A 25,612-nucleotide genomic window follows, 5' to 3' on the forward strand; every position below is an offset into this window, starting at 1 on the left:
GTTATACAGGTCATTCCGTCCTAGTGGCGTTCGTTGTGGAGGTGCTCGACTGTAGTTGGCGTCGGCATGAGAGAAGCAAGCGTGCGGTTTGAACAGTCGCGCTGCTGTGCCTGCAGCGTCGGGGGTTCGATCCGTCCATATATATGGAAAAAAAAATCAAGGAACAGCAGAAGTGCCATTGAAGCCGAATAATACACGCACAAGCCTACAAGCTATCGCTCATAACCACTGCAGTCACTCGGGAAATCTTTGTAGTCTCCTGACAAATAATTCATCATTGTATGATTGACGAGAAAATCAGAACAGTCTTCGTGAACCATTTCGGTAGCAGCGAAATCCTTTTAGCTTAATATCTCCCATGCAAAGCCCTTAAAGAGCATGGAAAAGAAAGAAAGAAAGAAAGACGACGTACGTCTCCCTTCTTTCTTTTTTTTTGTTCCTTGAGCTCGTTCGCAGTTCGCACATGTGTCGGTAAGTTTTCCTTCTTTGTCCGTTGTAATTATATTCATCTTTGCAATGCTTCGTCATTCTTAATCTCCTAGAAACTAGCCCATTCTTCAGTCATGGTCCATTTCACGCAGCTTATATAGCGCGACAAGAGCCGTCGGTGGCGGCAAGTGTGAACACGCCGGTGAGTTTGCGATCGCCGTCGATGCACAGCAAACAGTCATGTGCCGTACGCAACCAGAAATGGGAAGCTCAACGAAGGAAGCTATACCCTAAAAGGAAGACTGGCACACTGATAAGACGGCCAAATCTGAGTGTTCGCCTTCGTAGCCCAAGTTCCGGAGCCCTTACATCTGCGGAGGCAAAGACAGGTATTTCCCATTGGACACGAAGCTCCTGCGTATGAACGGCTTCTTTATTAACGTTAGAACTACTATACCACAGCAAAGCAGTGTCGGAAATGTACAGTGCACAGCGATTGAAACACAATACGTGGAGCACGCGGCTCTCTCTCTCTCTTTCTCTTTGTTTTGTTTTGTTTTGTTTTTGCGCCACAGGTGAACTTTAGGTGATCGCTGTGGGACCAAATGCAGCCACAATGCGTCCAAATCACAAAGGTTCTCGTTTTCACTGGATACCACGATGCATCAGTTCGGTGTCCCCAGCGCTTACAGTCAGTGCAAAAAAGCGCCGGCAACCATGCGCTTCGAGTATCGCGCTTCAATTGCTGAGCACTGTTGCCTATACAGACCACGCGTATCCAGTGTTTCTACCGTTCCATCTGGCGAGGCCACGATGAAAAATGATTGAAGTGAATGGCCTAACCAGCTTCAGTCATGTTTCAGTAACTGTTCATGCAGCGAAAAACACAACATCTTTGATCAAATTTGGTTTCACGTGATATTTCGGCAACGCAAACAGAAAAAGATGACGGAACATGTTAAATCAAAATAGCTGGCGGCAGGGCCTGCTCCTGGCCGTCACTCCATTACTTTCACAGCGCCAGGCAGGTCGGCCATGTTCAGCCTCGTTCTCACTCGTCCCTAGGTCTAGAATACCTGGACTGCAAACGCACCAAAGCTGACTTAATCTTCTTATTCAAGTTTGTAAATGGTCCCATTAATTACACGGAAATATTGGACAAGGTTAGCATAAGAATTGCACGAAAAATAACAATTAGGGTGTCTCGACCTTTTCGTATATCTACTTCTTGCGCCTCAAAGAATCATTTGGCCAGGATTCTGCGGGCCTGCAACAAACACTTGCACGAAATTGACATATTTCAAAAACATTTACCGAGAAGAAGACGACGAATCTGCTGCTAGCCTGTCTGAGTAGCTCTGCCTACATTTATCGTTATTTTCGTTATTTTCTGCTAGTATTACTGGTCAGAACGGTTCAAGACGTCGGTCGACTCGAAAAGGTACCTTCCGTATCGGAGACCGACGGGTGCTACGCCACCCGCCGCCTCACAAGGTGCTAGAAGGAACCAAGCTGGCACCGACGAGCACCCCGCCATGACCTCCCAAGGGCTGACACCGGGTCAGAAACGCCAGCTGGTTTGTACAAGCCAGCCTGACTGCAAACGACAAGACACTGGTGAATCTGAAGACGAGTCAACTATCATCGAGGGCGACAACGTGGCAAACCCTTCAGACCTGGACATGGACGAGGGTGGTTTCCGAATTGTGCGCCATCGTAAAGACAGGGCGGAGGGCATTCCAGTGTTAACCACTGCAACATCCGAAAGAGCTGATCTAAGGCAAGTAAACCCTATTGCCCTGTATTCTGAGCTTGAAACGATCCTCGGTGGAGCACCAGTGAAGAGCCACTTCACAGCACAGGGAGCATTGCTATTAGATGTAGAGACAGAAGGACAAGCCAGCGTCCTTCTAGAGACCAAGAATATCGGCGGCATAGACATATCTGCCCGTGTCCCGCACAGTTATATGAAAAACACGTGCATTGTTAGAGGAGTCCCTAAATGGTACTCGGATGAAGAGCTGCTCACCTACCTGAGACCTCAGGGAGTATTCCATGCAAGAAGGATCACCCGTCGGGTCCAAACCTCGTCATCTGAATGGGAGTCAAGGCGCACTAACTCCGTGATTCTCACATTTGCTCCAAATTCTGAACGCCCGGAGAAGATCAACCTGGGTTTTACCAGGCACGAGCTTATCGACTACGTGGAGACACCACCACGCTGTTTTAAGTGTCAGCGCTTCGGACATATCGCTAAGTACTGTCGTGGAGAACAGAGGTGCAAGCGCTGTGGGGGACCTCATGACTTTAAGACTTCTGCAACTAAAGACAACTTTGTGTGTGCAAATTGCGGCGGTGACCATCCTGCTAGCTACGGTCGATGTCCTGCGCGGACAGCTGCTCAGCGGAGAAATAAGTTGTTTGTTCTGGGTCCAAAGAGTGCAAGCGCACCATCGAACACGAAGAAGACGTCCAGAGCGCCACAACTAACTGGTTTGGAAACAGAGTACGCATCTCATTTCCCGCGTCTCACACCGATAAACGAAGTTATTGAGCCAACGCAAACGGTCACAGCGGCTGAGAAACCTGTTCGAAAAGAGTCCGAAAAACGCACCTATGCGGCCGCAGTAAACCGACCTCAAGTACCACTTGGCAACAGTCAGCAGGAAAACTGCCAGCATGTGATACGCGCCTTGTTCACGGCACTACGTTCCCACGTCGCGAAGATGCCTGCTAGTTCAACGAAGGATATGTTGGAAGCAGTGCTGGCTCTTGAGTCAGTAATACTCTGCTCTACTTCCCCGTACCCTCAGTAACATAATGGCAGCTTCTCGCCCACTTGGTCCATTCCGTCGTCCAAAAGTGCCCTTAATAATGCAATGGAACTGCGCCGGCATTTTACAGCGTCTTTCTGAACTCAGCCTTTTCCTTCGAGACATACCTATACCAATTCTGGCCCTCTCGGAGGCCGGTCTCCCAAATGGAAGGACGATCCCAGGGTACGTCAGACATGGAAATCCGAGTATACCATCATTTGCAAATGGAAGTGCGATGATATACATCAGACGAGAAATACCTCACGTCACCTTACCAGTGCAAGACCTTTGTTCTACCTTCTTGGAAGTCGCCGCTGTGCAAGTGTGCCTAGGGAAACGAAAACTCAGTGTGGTGTCGGTGTATATAAGTCCGCGCAGGAAGGTCTCCATGGAGGCGTTCATAAAGGACCTTTGCATTCGTTGCCCCTCTCCTATAATAATCTGTGGCGACTTTAACGCACATCATTCGCTTTGGGGAGATAAGACTGCAGATTACCGAGGCAAGGAACTTGTCGCAGCCACGGATGCTGCTGACTTATGTATCGCGATCGATGGCAAACCAACTTTCTTCAGACCACCAGATTCATGGAGTGCCATAGACCTCGTGATCCATTCTACAGACCTTGTTGTATCGTCAACAACGGCCCCAGACAGGATGGGCAGTGACCACTTTCCTATCTTCACCACCATCACCGGATTTCACACTGCTGGGCGACAATTCTGTGCTGTGACCCGCTGGGACACATACAGAGAAGCGTTGGATGAATCCCCTGGTGAGCTGTTCGCAGATATGCTGCGGAGCAAAAGAGTGGCTACCTCAATGTTGAAACTGCCAGACCATTTCCCTACTCCTGATTTGAAACTAAAGAACCTCTGCGCAGCGCGTAGGAGAGCGGAACGAAAACTAATGAGAGAAACGGGAAATCCATCTGCGAAAACTGAATACAACAGGATAAACGCTGTCATCCGTCGTCACACAAAAAGGTTAAGACGAGTTCAATGGGCTGCTTTCTGTGAGAGTTTATCGTCGTTTACTCCCATGACAAGGATATGGGGAGTAATGAATAGCCTATCTGGAAAGATTCGCCTACACAGGCCATTCGAAGCACTTGCTTTAAAGCAAGGAAAAGATTTGCAAACCTTTGCAGAAGATTTTGCAGACGTATACACATCTGGCAGATCAGCAGGAGTATCGAACCTTCTATTGTCTGCAGCATTCCATACCATGGATACGCCGTTCACCTTTCGTGAGTTGGATTTGGCGCTTAGCAAATTAAGAAGACGCTGTGCTGTGGGTCCCGATTCGATCAGCAATCAGATTGAACATCTTGAAGGGGCAGCGCAAAAAGACGATGACAGAAGGCAGGAAACACACAGGACAGCGCTGAACTCACAACTAACTTTATTCGAAGGCACAGGCCTGCGCACTGATAATGACGCCATGGACGGGAGAGCACGTGGCTATGGGTTGTGTACATAAGTGTATGTATGCCTTCGAATAAAGTTAGTTGTGAGTTCAGCGCTGTCCTTTGTGTTTCCTGCCTTCTGTCATCGTCTTTTTGCGCTGCCCCTTCAAGATGTTCAACCAGTACCAACTCGCCCAAATGTCGATCCTTCTACAGCAATCAGATGCTGACAAATCTGCCATATGAACGAAAACGAGCCCTTCTGGACATATTTAATCACGTCTGGAGCACAGGAGCGATCCCAGATGCGTGGAAGACAGGATTGGTGGTGCCAGTGCTCAAGTCCGGAAAGGATCCTGCAAACCTCACCTCATATCGGCCAGTATCGCTCACATCATGCGTATCAAAGTTGATGGAAAGACTAATATCTACGAGGTTAACATGGTATCTTGAGCAAGGAAATAGACTGCCATCATGTATGACCGGATTTCGTCCACGGTTGAGTGCCCAGGACAGTGTCTTGGATCTACTAAGCCATATCGAGCACCATCGCGTAGACGGCCTTTCCACACTCGCCATATTTATGGACGTTGCCAAGGCATACGACTGTGTGCATCACACAGGCATCATCAACGGACTCCGAGCCGTGGGCGTCTCTGGAAATGCTCTTCGATTCGTCCATGAATTTCTCAGTGACTGATGTGTCCAAGTTAAGCTCGGAAGTATAATGAGTGACAAACGACGAATTTCCCTCGGCGTCCCACAAGGAAGTGTCCTGTCTCCCTTGCTTTTTAACGTTGCCATGGCCACCCTCCCAGATGCCCTGAAAGTAGGTCGGACGGCAGTTAAAATGTCCATTTACGCAGATGACATCTGCATTTGGATCTCGGGGTACCAACACAAACGTTTGGCCCGGATAGCCCAGGCCGCAATCTCCACTATCGATCGCCACTTATCGACGCTTGGCCTGTCTTTATCAGCAGAAAAATCTGCCTTCATGCTTTTCCCGGGCGTGAGACGCAAGTCAACACGTCTGACGCTGAATATCAGAGGGCATTCAATTCTTCGTGCAACTCATGTTCGATTCCTAGGCGTCACCATCGACAACAAGCTACTTTGGCGTGGTGCGGTCGAAAGTGTTGTGGCTGCATCAGTGCAAAGAATCAACGCACTTCGTCGATTGGCAGGTGTACGTTGGGGAAACAATCCTATATCCATGCTTAAACTGAACGCTGCACTGATAACAAGACGCATTCTCTATCAGCTCCCTCTGATATCACCGTCATCGAGTCAATTCGAGCGCTTGGAGGCAATGCGCAGAAAGGGACTTCGCTTGGCGATGGGAGTTCCAACGGCGGCTTCAAACAAGAAAGTCACTAATGAGGCAGAGTCTCTCCCACTCCGCCTCTTGGCATCTCAGGCCTTGCTGACGCAGCTATTAAGGCTGGGCGAGACACACGCAGGCACGGCGTTTCTCCGGCGGCTAAGAGCAACTCGCTCACATTTTCATGCGGCGCTGAACACCTTCCGATTTTTAGGATTGGAATGGCCTAAACAAAGCCGCATTGACCCGCCATGGTCTTTTCCGGACGTTACCTGCAACCTTAATGTACCCCACATACCGACGAAACGCACCATTTCAACCGCCGAAGCCAAGTTTCATGTGCTGAACCACTTGAGCACTGTGTATCAAAGCCACCTACAAGTATACACAGACGGTTCGGTGTGCGCACAAACAGATAGCTGTGCAGCGGCATTCTGCATACATTCCCTTGAATGTGTCATGGTCTGGCCGACTGGATCGCGTAGTTTCCTCTACAACAGTAGAAAGCGCCGCAATCACCGCGGCTTTGCGGAAACTACGGGCCTTTTCTGCACGTGATGTCGTGGTGCTGACGGATTCCAAGTCAGCATTGCAGCGATTACATCGGGGCCTACCTCTAGAGAAATTTACAAGGCAGTCTCTGGCACTGATTGACGACCTAACGAGCAAAGGATTTAGCATAAGGTTTCAGTGGATTCCATCACACGTAGGAATTGATGGAAACGAGGAAGCTCCCAGTTGAAAATGACAACAGAGGTTGTGTTCAGTACTACAGAAATTTCTGTTGTACAACAGGGTTTTTCTGTAGTAACTACAGATTCCTGGTGGAGCAACAGACTTTTCTGATGTACAACAGACATTTCTTGTTGTGACTACAGAAGTACAGTCTGTCGTATGTCTGTTGTTACAACAGAAAGCTGAAGCTCTACAACAGATTTTTGTAGTACTACAGAAAAATTTGTCCTCACTACAGCCACCCTGTTGTCCCAACAGATATGTTCCTGAAGTAACCCGAAAAACTTCTGTAGTGCTACAGAGAGCTGTTGAAATACTACAGAAACCTATTGTGGCAACAGGCCCCCAATTGTCACAACAGAAGTGTTCCTGAAGTAATGCGACCAACTTCTGTTGTACTACAGAAAAATGTTGTTATACGACAGAAACCTATCATTGCAACAGGCCCCCAGTTGTCATAACAGAAGTGTTCCTGAAGTAATGGACAAACTTCTGTTGTACTACAGAGAACTGTTCCACAACGGAAACCTATCGTCGCAACATGTACCCAATGATGACAACAGAAGTGCACTGAAATTGTGCGATGCGACAAGCTTCTGTAGTGCCCAGTTGAAAAAGGCAAGAGGAATTCCTGTCGCAACTACAGAAATTCTGTTGTACGACAGAAGTTCTTGGCATTTCTTAATTGGGAGACATTTCTGACGTTACGACAGAAATTCTGATGTCGCAACAGAAGCATTCTGTCGCGAAGGCCAATAGTTATGAAGTCGCAACAGAAACGTTCTGTCGCGACAACAGGAGTTCTGAAGTCGGAACAACAGCTTTATATCATCAAAGCGACTCCGACGTTACTACACCAATTCTGACGTCGCAGCACAAACATTGGGTCGCGACGGCCAAGAGTTCCGAAGTCGCAACAGAAGCGCTTTTCGTCGCGGCCCTTTAAAATTGTATGTTAGTTTCGCATCGGTGGTGTACACTGTACTTTTCACTTGCGCGGTATTCACTCGCGCTTCTCTGAAGCCGGCAATGCTGATGGCACCAACACCGGTATTAAAGTCGACGTGGCGAATAGTTATAATTGTGCCGTGACGACGCGGCACCAGCAACGCCCTACCGGCCTCCTCAAAATCGGCCGCTGATCAAAATCATAACATCTGCGGGAATGGCTGCGTATTCGTTTTTTTTTTTTGGTAAGATGTGGCACAAAGGCCTGTGGACTTACATGTGGTGTTACAGTGACACATTAGTTAATTTCCCAGGAATATTTCACAAGCTTATGCGAAGCGGAAAAGAAGATTTGGGTTGTTCCACAAAGTTGCGTGAAAAGCTGTCTCGCTCGGGTCTCACTAATCTCGTACAGTGCTGCTGTGAGAAGCCAGTATGCTGTCAGAAAGAACTCTCATCCACGAATGTTTATGTAGCTATTTTGCATTGAACACACGAATTATATGCGCGCTCAAAAGTGTAAAGAACGAGAGACAACTGTCGAAACTAGCAGTAAAAACCCTAAAAATCAACGTTGTCTCTTTCTGAATTTCTTATTTCATATGGATATCGTACATCAAAATCGATGTTCTAGCACTCCACGATGTACTTGTCGATGGTACGAACACTCTTGCTCTTCTAGAGATGCGGCACTTGACGCGGTGGAGTGAAAGTGGATCGTGGCTCTTAAAACGCAAATGTAAACATCAGCGCATCAGCACGTCGTACTATTGACATGGCCAAAATGTACACTGGAAAAGCATCTCAAGTGGGCTCAGGGCCGAAGAAGAAGAAGCTTGTTCGAACGGCCACGTTTGCGATGAGCTCCGCTGGAAACAGCGCATCGGCCCTCGGCCGAGGATCACACCCACCGTCAACTACTGATTCCGGTAATTATAAAGTCGTTCTCCCTCGTCTACCGACCGGCAACACCGTTCTCAATTCAGTTTTCCTGCATGCTGACCTGGCAGGGCGGCCGTATCGGGCACCGGACTTTCGCGATGCTCTCCTTTCAGTGCTAAATGCAACTGATATCCTCGGCGCTGGACAATACCAGATGAGCCATTTGTGGTTAGTCACATGTGTTAGCAGCATCGCGAAACAGAAACTTGTCGACAAAGGCGAGTTGCTGGTGAAAGGCCTCAAGTGCCTGGTCATAGACCCGGAATGCAAGAATATCAAGATGAAGCTTCTTTGGCTTCCCCCACACCTCGAACAGAGACGGATTGTTGAAGCGCTAGAGCCGTATGGCACAGTGCAGTCCATCACGAGAGAAATGTGGCGGTGTGACGGCATGGAGGGCTGGCAAATGACCAACCGAGACGTGGCATTCACATTGAAAGATGGGGTTTCTGTGAGTAATCTGCCACATCTATTGAGCATATATGGCCACCAGTGCCTTATCTTGATTCCTGGCCGACCACCACTTTGCCTCCGGTGCGACAGAGTTGGGCATATCCGGCGACACTGTAGAACACCGCGCTGCAGTAACTGTCACCGCTATGGTCACCCTGCAGATGCATGCATCGGAACCTACGCTGACAAACTTCGTGGAAATAGACCAGCCGAGGATGATGCCATCACCGATCATCTAATGGACGTGAGCGAAGTTGTGGACGCAACTGGCGAAACACTCCCTGACACTCATCGACCAGAACAGGTTAAGCCGTCATCGGCTGACATTAACCTTAGCCAGAAGCCTGCGAGCGAGGATGAGACTAAGGCACCTGACGACGAACCAACTGTATCTTGGGCAGACTCTCCACCAGTTCAAGATCGCCCACCGTCAGTGGAATGTGGATCGATGTGCGAGGCCGCCAAGAAGCGTCCAGCGCCATCCGACAATCCATCGCCCTCGGCAAAGGAGGCTCGTGTTCCCAAGGTGTCAAAGTTGACAAAACCGCTCCGGGGAACACCTTCACCTGCTGATGTCCCTTGTGTTAACGTGCACTAAAAAGTCCCTAGTGCATCACCTCATCAAGAAAGGAGTGGTGCACCTCTGGAGCAGCATTTAGACGCTGCACCTACATAGGTAATCATGGCGGGCGCTCTTCCCTTCCATTTTGGCACTTTAAATGTCCGTGGTTTACGAAGTAAGCGACGGCAAGTACAGCTTCTTCATTTGTTACGCAATAGAAAATTAGATATTGCTGCTATCCAAGAAACAAAGATTGAATCCGACGAAAACACAGAAGTAGCTCTATCTCCATTCATATCTGACTATAAAGTTTGTGTCAGCCATGCAGTAGGCGTTTCCGCAGGCTGTATGTTATTTGTTAGCAAACATTTACAATGTGATTTGCTACATTTGTTTACAGATAGGGAAGGGCGCCTAATCTGCTGCGATATTGATATCAGTGGCACGAGCTTTAGATTTGTATGTGTTTATGCCCCGAACAAGTTACGTGAGCGCGAGTGTTTCTTCTTATCTCTAGAACACCATTTCTGTACTGATCGTGCATTGGTCCTGTTTGGTGACTTTAATTGTGTATGTAATGCGCAAGATCGTACGTCACTGAAGCTGAGACATGACCCAAGTAGTGATGCGTTGCAACGCCTGATATGTGATTATCAGCTTGTGGACATTGGGGAAAATGAAAAGGCGGGATGTCGATATACGCACTTCCAGGGTACCTCGCATGCAAGGCTTGACATAATTTACGTTTCAGTTAGCGCTCTACCTCTTATTCATGGTTACACTGTGCATCCTATATTCTTTAGTGACCATTGCCTAGTCTCAGCATCTTTTGGCAGCCGTCGGTACCAAAGTCGGCGTATGTGCTGGGAGCTGTGGAAGTTTAATAACCAGTTACTTTCGCGTGAGTGTTTCTTAAATCGTATCACTCACCTTATAGCTCATGTGTCTTGCCGCAAGGACTTGCCACTCTTTGCTTTGTGGGAATTATTCAAACAGGAAGCTAAAATGATAGCTATCGAAGAATCATCAATATTAGCGTTTGAAAAAAAGAATAATTACAAAGCATTGTATAGACTTTTGAGTGAATTGCATGAGCTTGAATGCATACATCCGGGTCAATATATAGATGATATTCATAAGGTCAAGGCACAGTTACAAACTTTGAACGCAGAAAAATAGAGAGGTGCACTAGTGCGGGCGCGAGAGCAGCGTTTCCTGGAAGAACAGCCTTGCAGTAGGGCCCTTGGTGATGAGCGCCGACACGCGCTGTCTAAACAAATATTAGAGATAGAGTATGGTGGAGTCATTGTTAACGAGCCTACTCTAATAACTAAAGCATTTTTTGAACATTATCAAGAACTGTTCCGAGACCATATGCCATTGGATACAGATGCTGCCAAAAAAATTGTATCGTTGCTGCCCCAGTTAAATCAGGATGAGTACGATTATACAAACGAAACCATTGATATCAATGAGGTAACTTCATGCATCGATTCGTTAGCGAAGGGCAAAACGCCCGGCCCGGATGGCCTTACTGCCGAATTTTATCAGTGTTTTCGTTCCGTCTTATCGCCATTATTACTTCAGGTGTACCGAGAGGCCTTGGAAGTAGGGTACCTAACCGCCACAATGTACGAAGGACACACCGTCCTTATAGCCAAAAGCGATGATGAAAAGAAATTGCAAGGAGTTGACGGATATCGGCCTATCTCCTTATGCAATGTAGATTATAAAATTTTTGCTAAGGTATTAGCTAACCGTTTGCAAGTTGTAGTAAGATCTGTGGTCGGTGATCATCAAACATGTGGCATCAGGGGGCGGTCCATTCAGACGAACATTCATGTTGCGAGATCGGTACTAGAGTGTGTAGCTGAGGGGATTGGACAGGTGGCAATGGTACAGCTTGATCTGGCTAAGGCGTTCGACAGGGTAAATCACTTCCTGTTTCTAGAGCATATAATTTCCATACAATTCCTGTTTACTAGAGCATATAAATATCGGATCTCTGCTCCTTAGAGGTGTCCGGATATGTTATGCTAATGGCTCAACGCGGCTTATAGTGAATGGCTCTCTCTCCGATCCGATTAGGCTTCTATCATCAGTACGACAAGGATGCCCCTTGTCACCGCTTCTGTTCTGCTTGTATTTAGAGCCACTTTGTATGGGCATTCTTAAAGAACAAAATTTTCAAGGGTTTAAATTACTGACTAATGAGGTTCGGGTTCTTGCGTATGCAGACGACGTGGCCTTTTTCTGTACCGATAAAAAGAGTGTAAACACTGCTCTTGCAATTACAGAAGAATTTTGTGCTGCTTCTGGTGCAAGCGTTAACTTTGAAAAAAGTTCAGGTTTTTGGTTTGGGTTATGGGCCACAGTGCCATCACATTACGCAGGAATCCAATGGAAAGAAGATCTGCGTTATTTAGGTGTGCCTCTCTCGCAGTATAGAAATAGCAACCCTCATTGGTCGGGAGAAGTTGGCAAAATTCAACGTAAAGTGAATTCATGGCGGGGGCGGAATTTGTCAGTGTTCTTTCGTGCTGAAGTGTGTAATGTTTTCTTAGCTTCCCGTCTTATGTATGTGCTCCAAGTACTGCACTGCTCAAGACTTCGCCTTCAGGCACTGCATCGCGTATTTGCAACATTCATTTGGAGTTCGAGCTGTGAATGGATGCGGCGCGACAATCTGTTTCTCCCCCTTGAACGTGGTGGTCTAGGATTAGTACACCTCTTCGTCAGGCAAATTGTTTCTCGCCTGTTTTTCTTTCGAGACAGTGACCATCCGTTCTTGCGTGAAATGTTGCAACTGCGTTTAGTTCATTATGTTCCTAACATAGTAGTGTCATCAAATGTCAAAGATGTCCCACAGGCTCCTTGGGGCTTTCTCAAGGAGGTTGTTGACACATTTCTTTTCTTGAAAGTTAGATTCAGCCTAGAGTACGTGTTCACAGCGAGTCGAAAAGCAATTTCTGCGGCACTGGTTGACTCTATTTTCCCAGATCCTTTGTATCGTGCACCTTATTTAAACCGACCTTATCAGGATGTACTTAAACGCGTCCGAAAAATGTCTATGCCTCCTGGAGTAAAAACATTTTTCTTTAAATTACATTCGGAAACACTCCCTGTTAAAACTTGGTTGAATTCGAGGGGTTGCTTTGTGCCGTGGTCAACAAACTGTCGGCTCTGTCCACGTGCCGAAACCATAGATCACTGTTTTATAGACTGTAGAGACGCTGTATTTTTTTGGGATATTCTCCAAAGGACGCTTAAAAAGGACATTGACATGACTCCATACTCAATTAGGTTTCTACCGTTTAAGGTTACAGGTGGTCCTTCCTATGACATGTTCATTGTGCTTGGTTTATATAGCCTGTGGAGAAGCAGACTCTGTGATCGCCATGCCGAAAGCGCGCGAACTACAAAATCCTTCTTTCGCGAAAGTGCTGCGTATGTAAGAAGTGTGTACGCTGTGCAGGAACCTCCGCCAGACTGGATGCACTTGTTGGATGCATGTGTGTGTTTGCCTGAGTTTTAACGCGATAGCGTTAAGGAGCTCGTGTCGCAGAAAAGCCGGTGTCGTCGGCGTCGGTGTCGGGTGTCGGCGTCGGCGGCGTTGACCGTGAGCGATAAATCACGGCAGGCGCTTCATAAATGAAAAGCAACTTCCAAGATTGGCCCGGTGGGAATCGAACCAGGGTCTCCGGAGTGTGAGACGGAGACGCTACCACTCAGCCACGAGTTCGATGCTTCCAAGCGGTGCAAACGCGCCTCTAGTGAATGCGGTGTTGCCTTCGAAACGAGCCGTGGAAAGTTATACTGCGGTGTATATCGGTAATTATGAACATGTAACGTACAGAAGTCACAATTACACGAGTTGCGAAGTGCGTTTCCGCTGCATTTCTTCTGCGCTTTCCGCACACGCAGAGCCATCTTGCGGCAAACACAGAAGACCCCCTCCTCTCAATGTACGGCGCTGCCCCGACAGGAGGCGCACCGCGCGCGCATTGGGACCGCTGCCAGGCGCGTCGCGGGACTCCCTCTCCCCTGACGACGCATCGCCGTGCTCCCGGTCCTTTCTTTAGATTACTATCTATCTCTCTGCCCGTGCCGATCGCGACGTTTGGCTGGCGTAGATCGTTTCCCCTCCGAGACACCGAGTTCTTTGGTTCGTTCCGTTCGCTCAGGCGCACGTTTCGTTGCCGCGCCGAACGCTGCGTTGCTCGACGCTCACCGCGTGATAGGTGGGCGCTAAGTCCGATGCGGGCGCATCGTAAGTGATCGCTGTGCCGTAGCGCATTGTCTTATACCCCTTGGCGGGTCGACGGGAACGCTGTCGCGTCCCACTCTTGAAGGCGAAGCTTAAGCGTCCTCCAATTTTTAGGTGTGTAGTTGTGTCCACTCAGTAATACACCTTCAGTTTTCTCTTCCATGTCATAAAGAAAAAAGAAATCTCAAGGGTGGTGCAGTGGTAAGATGCCGGGCTCGGAATCGTGAGGTCGCAAGTTCGAAACCTAGACGGAGACGCTTTTTTTAAAATTTTTTTTACGTTTATATTTTCTTTTTTTTGTACTAACCAATTTACATAGCATTAAGGAGGTCTCTGTAAATTTTTAATTAGATATTGATCAAGAACTACAGAACTTTCTACTACAGGACGTCACACTACAGACAACAGAACTACAGACAACAGAACTACAGACAATAGAACTACAGACAACAGAACTACAGACAACAGAACTACAGACAACAGAACTACAGGCAACAGAACTACAGAAACGACGTCCCAAAATACGACAGACTGTGAAAATTTCCTGTTGTGTTTTTCAACTGGGCTGACGCCCTTGCACGCCTAGCGCTGACATGTGTCCCAAAAGTGAAAGCTCCAAAACCTTTCCAAAACTATAAGGGTGCAATCCGCCTTCATTTTCGAGAGATGCACAAGAATCCACACGAACCCTGTGTGACTCATGGACTTACACGCGAACAAGCGACGCTTTTATACCGCATCAGGACCGACTCCGCGTACACCCCAGCTTGGTTATTCAAGACTGGGCTTCGCACTTCCCCACTCTGTGCTTTCTGTGGTGACATTGGTGACATCGAACATTTCATTTGGCTATGCCCGCAGTTTGACACAGAAAGAAAAGCGATGGTCGACAAGCTACAAAAAAGCGGTCTCACGCACAGGACCTTTGAGGACGTTGTTTTCCCCGGATGGCCCGCGGCATTCAGGAAGAGAGCGCAACGACTGCTGATAGCGTTCCTGCAAGACACGGGGCTCATCGACAGCTGGTGACACACCCCTGATCTCAACTCGACGGAGGGTCAGGCGGAACAATTGCCGGCTATGTATGCCAGGCTAACCCCGCCTGGCATACATAACACCACCACCACCACATACATAACATGGCATACATAACACCACCACCACCACTATCAAAAACATTTACCCTCTTTCCAAGCAGCACTCGAATTCATTTCAAAACTTACTTCCAGAAATGTTAATGTTCTTTTTCTATCTTATATGGTGAACTGTTTTTTTATTATTATTATATTGTCACGCGGTTGAACGACAAGGTAAACAAGATGAAAGGATGGTTTTCGTTTTACTCAGAACCATTCAGTACGATCCTTTACTTTTTCGTCTTCCATGCGCACTTTTCCTACAAATGCTAGGCGGCAATATGATGCTTAGGAGATGTTGGCGTCTTTAATTTACAGCGATACTCGTTTTTACATAGAGATGTGCAAATAATAAAAGCCGCAGATGTGAAAAAAAATCGCTTAAGATCACACTAAAACTGAAAGACGACTCAGAAACGTAGCAACACAAAGTTAAGCCACATAACTACACTATAGTCAGGGTGCATAAGAAAACATGGAATATAGGTTCGCACGAAGGCGCAGGAATCCAACAATTGAATGGGCCAAAGCCAGGCCATATTATATACATAAAGCGAGGTTATCACAGGTGAACACTCTACTCAATAATTTTCGAGAATATCGCTCGCTTCCAGAAACCTGTGGAACGCCTGAATTGAAGTCAGCGCTGGAGTGACACGGGCAAGAAATACGACAGGACGCCTTAATCCTTGTCAATTGTCGGTGTCAATCCAGCGCCATGACTTCAATTGATGCAGCAAACCAACTAGCCCAAATAATCTGTACTTTCGGAGCGCCGTTAACGCTTGTTTTTACAATGAATATGTTGGCCACGGACCTAGGATCTTGCTGAGGCTGAAGGGCCTGCGGTGAAATGCCATTAAATCACGTATTAAACGTTTGTCTCTGTCTGCCGTGTCGTGGACATTCTAGCAGAAGATGCATATCATCACCCACGAGGCCACAAGTGCATTGCGGACGATTACCTTTTGAAATTTTATGCAGAAAGAGTTTTGTACACGAGTATGCCGAGCCGCAAACGGTGAATCAGCGTTTCAAAGGTTCTGCTTGTTTATTATGTGGACGGGATTTTCAACTGAAGCGAAGGGACAAAAATAAACCTGAAGATATTGACTTCTGATCGAACCATGTCGTTCTGCCACCATGGCCTGAGGTCTGTCTCAGTATATGCCGCAAGTTGCCTTGTGTTAGAGGAAGTCATGATGTGACGTTGTTAACATGCACTTGTCCTGCTGCCTCGTCCGCTGTAACATTCCCATGGATATTGGAGTGGCAGGGTATACATTGGAAAATTATTGTGCAATTCTCTTCACTTGCTTTTGTGAGCTCCTTTAGAGCCTCGCAAACTAAAGCCATGTTTTACGAATTGCTGATGTCACCATGAAGTGACGGCAAAACTGCCTGCGAGTCACAAAGGGTGACTCATTGTTTCCCTTTTCGTACTGAACTTAGATATCACTATAAATAAAATATTGCAAAAAGCTCTGCTGCAGTTGATGATGTCGTGTGAAACAGCTTAAACGTCTGATTCGGTTCCATTCTCGATGACAAAGGCAGCCGTAGAAGAATTTGTTTGACAAGAACCATCTATGTGCTCTTGAATATAAACAGGGTACCTGAAATGTATTCGGTATAACGCTAGTTGTACTGCTAGCGTAAAGTGTCTGATTTGAGAATAATTTCTTCAATAAAAAGTTTAATTTGCGGAGCGATGAGGTGCCATGGAGGGCAAGACACAACGGAAATCGAAAATTCATGTCGTGGTAGTATAGATTTTTGTGCACCTGAATCATCATATTGATGTAAACCCTGTCTCCCTCAATAAGTGAAATTGCAAGTGAGTGCCTTATGTGCCGCTCTGAAACGCGAAAGAAGTATTATGTAAACCGTTATCGTATAACATGTATACTCTTTCTTCCTGTTGATGTATAAATATCCGCCTTATTCCATGTAACAGCTACCATTTGCTTGGCGTCCAGATTTCAAAAAATTTCAGTCAGCGTTCTTTTTGTGTGTTATGTGTTGTTATTTTATATAATGTTATATATGGATATTGTATAATGAACCTATTTCTCGTATACCCAGCCAAGTGTGGCGGACACTTGACCGGCTGCGTGTATACTATATAGCGATTCGCACGTGCGTCAGAAGCAAGACCAGCAGGTTGTTCCTGGGCATGTTAATTCACTTGATCGATTGACTGATTGACTTAACTTCCTTGCACATGCAGTGCAGAGAAGACGTTGTACATAGAAATTGGGTTGACGGAGCGAATCCTCTAGGAATTGACCTCTATAGGAAGTCTGAAATGTGTATTAAATATACATTATGAGGTGGCATCATCCAGTTAAGGCATCAAGACAAAGCATAGACGGACATTTTATAGATGCTTAAGAATACCGACGTTTAAAAAACAACAGTAACGTAAGCCCAATCATTCTGCGAAGAATGCGGCCTGTAATCACTGCACACATACGATTAAGGAGAAATTACTCTAATTAGCTACGTGGCAGTTGCATATTTATAAATGTTTTGCACAAGTTATGTGGGACACATGTCACTGTGTGGCTGGTCGAGGAAATCGGCAACCAACCCGATGATAATGTAACGATTCTATTCTGAAGCTATTATTTTTCGCGCTTGATGAGTGCTGCGAGTTGCGCCCGGCTTACCTTACCACCACAATCGGACGGCCTTGAATGGTGAATGATAAAAAAAGAAAAAGTTGGCATTAGCATACGCTAAAGAATGTGAAGGCAAAAGCATGCGCGCTCACGAGACATTAATTAAATTACTTTGACATTCTCATGCGAATGCGTTTTTACTTCCTATTACTTGTTTTCTCTTGTTCTCTTTTTAAGCAACCCAGAAACCGCCGCTGGTTCTGCGTGGTTAATGGCACGTTAGAACGGTCGTGGCAAGTGTATGAAGACCGCTAAGACACACGCGCAAGTTCACTGAATGAGCTTTCTTTTTATTTTAACACTTTAATCGACGAGGGTAGCTACATGGGCTTGTATATACTTCTTGTAGCGCAGGCAGAATGAGAGGGACATGGAAAGGCGAATTAGACAAACACACCAGCGCCCCCTAACTTTCAACACATTCATTTCCAGTTCTCGCAGGCGTACCTATACTCCTCAAAACGTCATAAGACGCGCGTACATTGCTCGGTAAATATGAACAGAACAGGGAAAACCACTTTTGTGGCCTCACTGATTATTTAGAAGGGTGTCCGTTCAACGCGAACAGAGATAATCGAGCTCTTTTATTAAAGCAAAAGCTGGCGCACCGCGTTGCTCGAGGCCTCCCTCACCGAGCATCATCGGAGGAAGAGCCCCCGCGGGGTACTGCAAACGTCTGGGCGTGGGAGGATCGTATGACCAGGTTCCACGACATCACGACACACTACCAGTTACAAAAACGCGTATACCCATTCCCTCACGCTAGGTTAAACAGGACGCAAGCAGTACACTTCAGACAATTACAAATGGACTCTTACAGAAACCCCAGACTCATGCGCGCCATGTATCTAGACATGTTCACTACAAGCAGATGTACATCGTGTGGCGAGGTTGCCACACTTAATCACATGTTATGGGAGTGTCAGGACTTAACAAGCCGGGCAGTGCCGACCCCTCCGTCTCTTCCACCGCCAGCCTCCGCTCGGGTGCTGGAAGACCGCACTGCTCAGCTCGAACCTGACAGCACAACTCTGGGCCATCCAGCGAGCCGAGGAAGCCGCTTCGAGACAAGGTCTCGGAACCACGTCCGCGGCGGGGGCCCAGACCCACTAAATAGACGCCAGACTTGAATCTCATTGATTTGAAAATAAGGTTTACGCTCTTCTTCTACTTAAATAGGTCATGGGCCGAAAAATACGACGACCATCCGGCTTTATGGCACCAAAATTCAAGCGCATGCGCCAGTAAGCCATCAATTTCTTTATCAATGAAAGATCTCGATTATCTCTGACAGCGTGTGGTTTTCCGGCGTTTGTTCATATTTGCCGAGCAATGTACACGTCTCTTATGACGTTTTGAGGAGTATAAGTAGGCCTGCGAGAACTAGAAATAAATCCGTTGTTGAAAGTTAGCGCTGTGTGTTTGCAGAAGGCACCATATACAGGGTGTTTCACGTAACTTGTGCCAAGGATAAAAAAAAAAAAGTGGTCAGCGCAGCACATGAATGAAACCAACGGCATATGGTTTGCCGACACGTGGCGCTCTTTAGAGTATTTGTTTTGTATTCCGCGTAAATAGTTAACTAAATAAGGTGAATTATGCAAAAATTTTAATATTCACTTTAGGGCCAAGTGCGTTTCGTTGCGTTGTGGAGGGGCTTCAGAAACGACCGATCCAATTTTTTGTGGCAACGTACATGCTGCGTGGCGATTTTTTCCGGCGTTTAAGGAAAGCCCACGAAATATGAAATAAAACCTCGTGACTGCGCGCATGCGTTATTAAAGCCCCTATTAAAGATTAAGGGGCTTTAATGCGATATCGCATTGCAGCGCTCTCAATCGCGGTTCGTGCCAAAGAACCGTGCGCGCGGACCGTAGCGAAGTGAGCGGCCGCGGCTCTAGGCATCGGCTTCACAGAGCGTCACCTTCTTTGGTGGTGGCACACGGAAAGGAAGCGCCGTCGTCCTTAAAGGGACACTAAAGTGAGAAGTGATTTCGTTTGCATAAGTAAATTACCTTTCTACAACACCAAAGACACCACTCTTACAACGATAAGACGTTTGGTAAGCCAGAAAAAGCGCAAGAACGAAATACGGGTGGCGACGCCTACTTAAGTTCCCGCACTTGGGGACCATGACGTCATGGATTTTGATGGCATCTTCTAGGGCCTACTTATTATATATAGCGGTACAGATTGACTACATTGTATTCTAAAGGAACCAAATGTTAAACATGGCAAGTTTCGGAAACCTTTACTCCGCCAACGTGGCCCAAATGCGAAAATATACTTTGGAATCCCTGACGTCACGCTGACGTACCGGCGCTGGGGTTTCGGCGCTAAATTCAAATACTGATACTTGGACCTTCATTTTCTCATCTAATAACCAAACTATTTTTTTTTTTGAAATGACTGCCTGCAGGGTTCTGAAACAATGCTTCATTAGTCTAAACTGATTTATTGTTTCGCTCTAGTGTCCCTTTAATAAGCGGTAGGCTCGACGCACGGTTGAGAGCGCTGCAATACCACAGCGCACGAACGCAGTCACGTGGTTTTATTTCATATTTCGCGGGCTTTACTAAAACGCCGAAAAAACGTCCTCCTCCAACCGAGTCCAACTATAGCGCCTGCGAATTTCCTAATTTTATCGCCCCATCTACTCTTCTGCCGTCCTCGACTGCGCTTCCCTTTTCTTGGCATCCATTCTGTAACCCTAATGGTCCACCGGTTACCTTACCAGCGCATTACGTGACCTGCCCAGCTCCATTTCTTTCTCTTAATGTCACTTAGAATATCGGCTATCCCCCGTTTGCTCTCCGATTCACACCGCTATCTTTCTGTCTCTTAACGTTACGCCTAAGATACTTCGTTCCATCGCTCTTTGCGCGGTCCTTAACTTGTTATCAAGCTTTTTTCTTGTCTTCAAGTTTCTGCCCCATAAGTTAGCACCGGTGAAATGCATTGATCGTACACCTTTCTTTTTAATAATGATAATAAGCTTCCAGTCAGCACCTGAAAATATCTGCCATATGCGCTCCGTTCCATTTTTATTCTTCTGTAAACTTCCTTCTCATGAGCATGGCTACCTGTGAGTAATTGACCTGGGTAAACGTACTCCTTCACAGACTCTCGAGGCTGACTGGCGATATTGAACTTTTGTTCCCTTGCCGGGCTATTCATCATTATCTTTGTCTTCTGCATCTTAATCTTTAACCTCCGCTCTTACACTCTCTCTGTCAAAGTCCTCAATCGCTTGTTGTAACTCGTCTCTAGTGTTGCTGAAAGGACAATATCATCTGCAAACCGAAGGCTACCGAGATATTCTCCGTTGATCTTCAGCCCTAAGCCTTCCCGGTTTAATAGCTTGAATACTTCTTCCAATCACGCAGTGAATATCATTGGAGAGATTGAGTCTCCTTGTCTGACCCCTTTCTTTATAGGTATCTTCCTACTTTTTTTTATGGAGAATCAAGGCAGCTGTGGAATCTCTGTATATATTTTCCAAGATATTTACTTAAGCCTCCTGTACTCCTTGATTACGTAATGCCTCTATGACTGCTGGGTATCTCTACTGAATCAAATGCCTTTTCGAACCTGATCGATTCATCTTAGTCAATTAACTAATTGCGGAATGTAAAAAAAAATACTCTAAGGAGCGCCACATAATGGCAAACCATATACCACTAGTTTCAGTTCGCTGTGGCTAACCACTTTTCTAAAGTCGTTGGCACAAGTTACGTGAAACACCCTGTATATACAAGTCCATGTAGCTATCCTCGTGAATTAAAGTGCTAGAAAATCATTCATTAAACCGGCGTATGTGCCTTAATGGTCTTCATAGATTTTCCACGACCGTTCTAACGTACCATTAACCACGCAGAACGAGTGGCCAAGTATAGGCGACCGAAAAAGAGAACAAGAGAAAAACAATAGGAATAACAACGCATTCGAATGAGAATGTCAAAGTAATTTATTTAATGGCTCATGAGCGCAGGTTTTCGCCTGCATACGCTCTTGAGCGTATGTTATAGTGACTGTCAACTTTTTGATAAAGTGATGGCTTACTGGCGCTTGCGCTTGAATTTTGGTGCCATAACGCCTGACAGTCGTCGGATTCTTTCGATCGTTGAGCCATCTAAAAAATAGAACGAAAGGAATCCTTCGTTTTGCCGATCGTTGGCTATCGGCACGTTTTGCCTTGGAAAGGTACATTTATTAGCAGAGGAACTAACCACACTTCAGCTAATGTTGTCGAGGTGGTAGGTCGAACACCAGACATGACTGGCACTTTCATGAGGCAGTATTTGAAAAATGAATATAAGCAACCCCGAAATCTTCTGCGATGCCGTGCTTTTAGTAAAGAAGTATTAAATGATTGTTTCAAAACTATTTTTATGCAAATTTCGTGGTAATAGGTTGGTTATTAAATAGACAAGGAAGCTCAAAGTTTAATTTCTTGAATTTTGCATGAAAGTATTTTTTTATTCGTATTCATGCCGTTGTGGCTGAGTGAAAGTTACTGAAACTTACTAAGTTCAGTGTTTGGCTCTTTCAGAGTACAATGTGGTCAATGTTTATCGTTCAAAAAATCCTGCAGGCGCCGTCAGAATCCATGGCGTCGCGGCGGGCTGTTGCGGGAACTTGGCGTGGCCGCCCATCTTTCCTTGTTGCGCCTTTTGCGTGAGAGGTCTTTCTTTTTTCTATTGTAGACGGGGGTAACTAATGCAGCTGTGGTTATTTTTTTCTCTTTAGCGCCCCTGTGGGTCTAACGCAGCTGCTGTTTTGGTCGTATTCATTGGTGCAGCCGGCAGACGACGGACGCGCGGAGGGAGGCCGACAGGGCCACTCGACTGAAGATGGCAGCACCAGCTTAGCAGCAACAAAATGCAGCCGTCGCCCAAGTCGCCAGAGTACTCAAAGAAGCGAGCGGCCGCCCGCTTACCGTGCTGCCATCTTCGGCGTTCGAAAGCAACTAAGGCGGCTGGCAGCGCGCTCCGGGACTCTCCGTGGATTTTGGGCAGCGTTGGCCCCTATCGTTAGTTTTAGAGCTTCGGGGTCGCAATGGGATCTGCCAGTGGTCGTGATTCAACTTAAGGGCGCTTTGGCAACGGGGGAGGGAGGAAGTCGTCGGTTGCTCGCGGCAACAGGAGCACGAAATGCCGCTGATTGCAGCGGCGGCCTACGAATGAGGGGGCGCCCGCCTGGCCATCTGCTGCCGCACGCGGGCTTCACTTTCAGAAGCCGGTAATCGCACCTTGTATTTTTGTTGGTTCGGTAGCAGCGGCATTCCGGGTTTCTTGCCCTTATCGGCTCGGCGTGATCGGAGAGGCGCCGTGACAGGGTGACTGCTGTTCGAGAAGCAGCCCAACCTAAGGTCACGACGTGACCTGCAGCGCTTTTTTCGACGGCGCCAAAACACGCCTTGAGCTCGAAACGCGGGAAATCCCATCACTTGATTTCCCGCGCCTTGTGCACGGAGGTGAGTTGTGTGTGCGGGAGGGGGTTGCTGGCGCAGATTCCTTCGTTTCCCTCCTGTAAACCTCCAACAGCCAGAACAACAGTTGGAAGTGCACACCAAAAATTGAAAAGCACACACGGAGATTTGGTAGACTAATTATTAGGAGAAGGAAGAATCTGGTTAAATACAGCAGGGCCAAAAAATCCTACGCCCGAACTGGAAGGAAATAATATAGACCCGTTTTACTTGCAAAATAATAAACGCACCCGCTACGGTATTTCAAGGCACTAAGATCATCGTTTCCAAAAACCATTTAAAGACTTGACGAAGGCTTCAAGAAAGTTTCTCATACATGTACTTCTCTGCTGTTTCAATGCCCCAAAGAGTATTTTTAAGAACTCGGGACCTTGAATGTAAACATGGACAGACGGGAAGTTTAAGAGGTTGCTTTTGTGGCAAGGGGGCAGGTTAATGCATTAAGTTCTTCAACACAGTCTCTGCCTTAGCAGGTTTGTCTGCAGGAGCATTTTCCTGCAGCATGGAGACACCTTCACGAATATTTCCTCGCCGGTTTCGCTGCCTTTGGTTCAGGTGCTGTACAGTACTGCATAACAGTTCATACTAACCAACGCACACAAGCGTGCATGTACAATGCATTAGTTACATATGCTGAGAGGACCTTGTATTTGTGAAAAACACGCAATGGAGAGAGAGAGGAGGCTGCGCAAAGGTCGAGGAAGCGCAGAGAGGTCGGCCTGAAGTCCTCTAGCCTGCTTATCTGCTCAAAGTGGAGGGGAGAAAAAGAGAGAGATATGAAGAGTGACGATGAGGAAAGGCAGTAGGATGCGATTACATACATTTTACAGCAAACAGCACGCGTAGCGCGCACCAGGAGCCGCCACAGGCGCGCTGCCATTGAACGCCTTCTTAATCGGGGGCAAGTAGGCACGCACTACGCACACATTTAGTCAATCGGCACCGCAGAGCCATCGTGGCGTTGGGGAAGCGTACTTATCTCGCACCCCAGAGGCCCGGGTTCGATTCCCATCCAGACCGAAATTCACGTAACATTATTTTGTAATGCCCCGGTCAAAAGAAGACGAGGAAGTCAAGAGAGAGAAGTAGATCTAATGTAAACAGTTGATCAGGCTCAGATATTTTAATGTACATTTGGCGCAGCCGACAGGATGTGCAAGAAGTACGAGTTGGTACAACTACAGCGGGACAACCGTACAGCACGTAATACCAAGCGGAAGGTGAAGAACAAGTCGAAATCCAGGTGACAGCGGCGTCACCGAGCCTGCTCCAGTTCATCGCTAGTAAGGCTAAAGCCACCGAGGCGGGTCTCGTCATCCGAGGTATGGGGAAGATCATTATCAAAATGTCCGACTATGAAAAGCACTTTAGACAGTTATCAAGTAGCAAGCCATTTAGAAATGACAATATCCAGGACATTGCTGTACTTATGGGACAGATGTTGTAACTGCAGGCGTCACAAATTGAGCAACATGGGCAATGGCTTGCTGTGCTAACAGAAACTCTACGCGCTAACACTGGTCCCAAAGCTGAATTAGTGAAACCGGACATGTTCGATGGGACGTCCGCGTCGGCTAGCATTTGGATGAAGTTCTTTGAATACGCTTGTGAAAAGAACTGCTGGTTGACGTCACAGGATGAAGAGCAAAATATGAGGTTGTTCCTTGTATACACAGTGCCAAGAAATGGTATGAGCTCCGCATAACAGATCATCAGGATGACGCCTGGGATCAGTGGAGAGCAAGCTTTATCTCCGCTTTTGACCAAAACCCGGTCGACCGATGGGACAAAGCTATATTTCTCAAACAACGCTCAAGTTCACTAATTGACTATTTCTACGAGAAGAGGCGGCTGTTACTGTTATCAGATCCTGCTTTACGTGAGTCGTCCATTGTGCCCTTAGTCATCCACGGTATGACAAAGGAATGCCAAAGGCAAGTGTAAATTGAAGATCTACTGGGGTGCCTTAAGGACGCGTGCAATGAAGCCCCTGACGCCCGCTGCACAACATAATTGGGTTTATTCAGCCAGAGTTCATCCGGATAATACAGTGACAGCGATGACAGCATCCACCACAAGCGCAGTTTCTGATTATTTTCTTAGCAACAGAGACATCAAGGAGACAAAAAACGAATAAACATGGGTGCACAGCCCCACCCGCGTTTACAGAACGAGACTGTCTACTTGATTCGATCAAACGTTTTGCAAACTGCACTGCTTATTAACGGAAAAGCAGTAAGGGCTCTAGTCGACACAGGAGCTTCAGTGAGGCTTATCAATCAAACCATGGTGAAGGCAGATGACATGCAACAAGGTAAAGTGGTAACGGTTAAGAGCTATGATGGATCATCTCGAAAACTGCACACCTGGACGAAAGTTAATATACATTTCGCTATCGAGGACTTCACAGTAGGAGCGC

The 25,612-nt window shown here is 46.8% G+C and overlaps 3 protein-coding genes across 4 annotated transcripts in view; 2 read left to right on the top strand and 1 right to left on the bottom strand.

Moving 5' to 3' along the window:
• LOC135906048 (retinol dehydrogenase 12-like) overlaps window positions 1-25,612 on the bottom strand; it is a 128,930-nt gene that overhangs the window by 8,338 nt on the left and 94,980 nt on the right. The gene's annotated exons all lie outside the window — the stretch shown is intronic.
• On the top strand, window positions 8,679-9,950 carry LOC135906063 (uncharacterized). Its single transcript, XM_065437212.2, has one exon. The coding sequence runs from the start codon at window positions 8,755-8,757 to the stop codon at window positions 9,649-9,651; it is 897 nt and encodes a 298-aa protein (XP_065293284.1). The 5' UTR covers window positions 8,679-8,754; the 3' UTR covers window positions 9,652-9,950.
• Window positions 11,866-13,150, top strand: LOC139054755 (uncharacterized). The gene has a single exon (XM_070532340.1). It carries the CDS (start codon window positions 12,191-12,193, stop codon window positions 13,148-13,150), a length of 960 nt encoding a protein of 319 aa, XP_070388441.1. The 5' UTR covers window positions 11,866-12,190.

The sequence above is a fragment of the Dermacentor albipictus genome, chromosome 1 (genome assembly GCF_038994185.2).
Source record: "Dermacentor albipictus isolate Rhodes 1998 colony chromosome 1, USDA_Dalb.pri_finalv2, whole genome shotgun sequence".
NCBI classification, from domain to species: Eukaryota; Metazoa; Arthropoda; class Arachnida; order Ixodida; family Ixodidae; genus Dermacentor; species Dermacentor albipictus.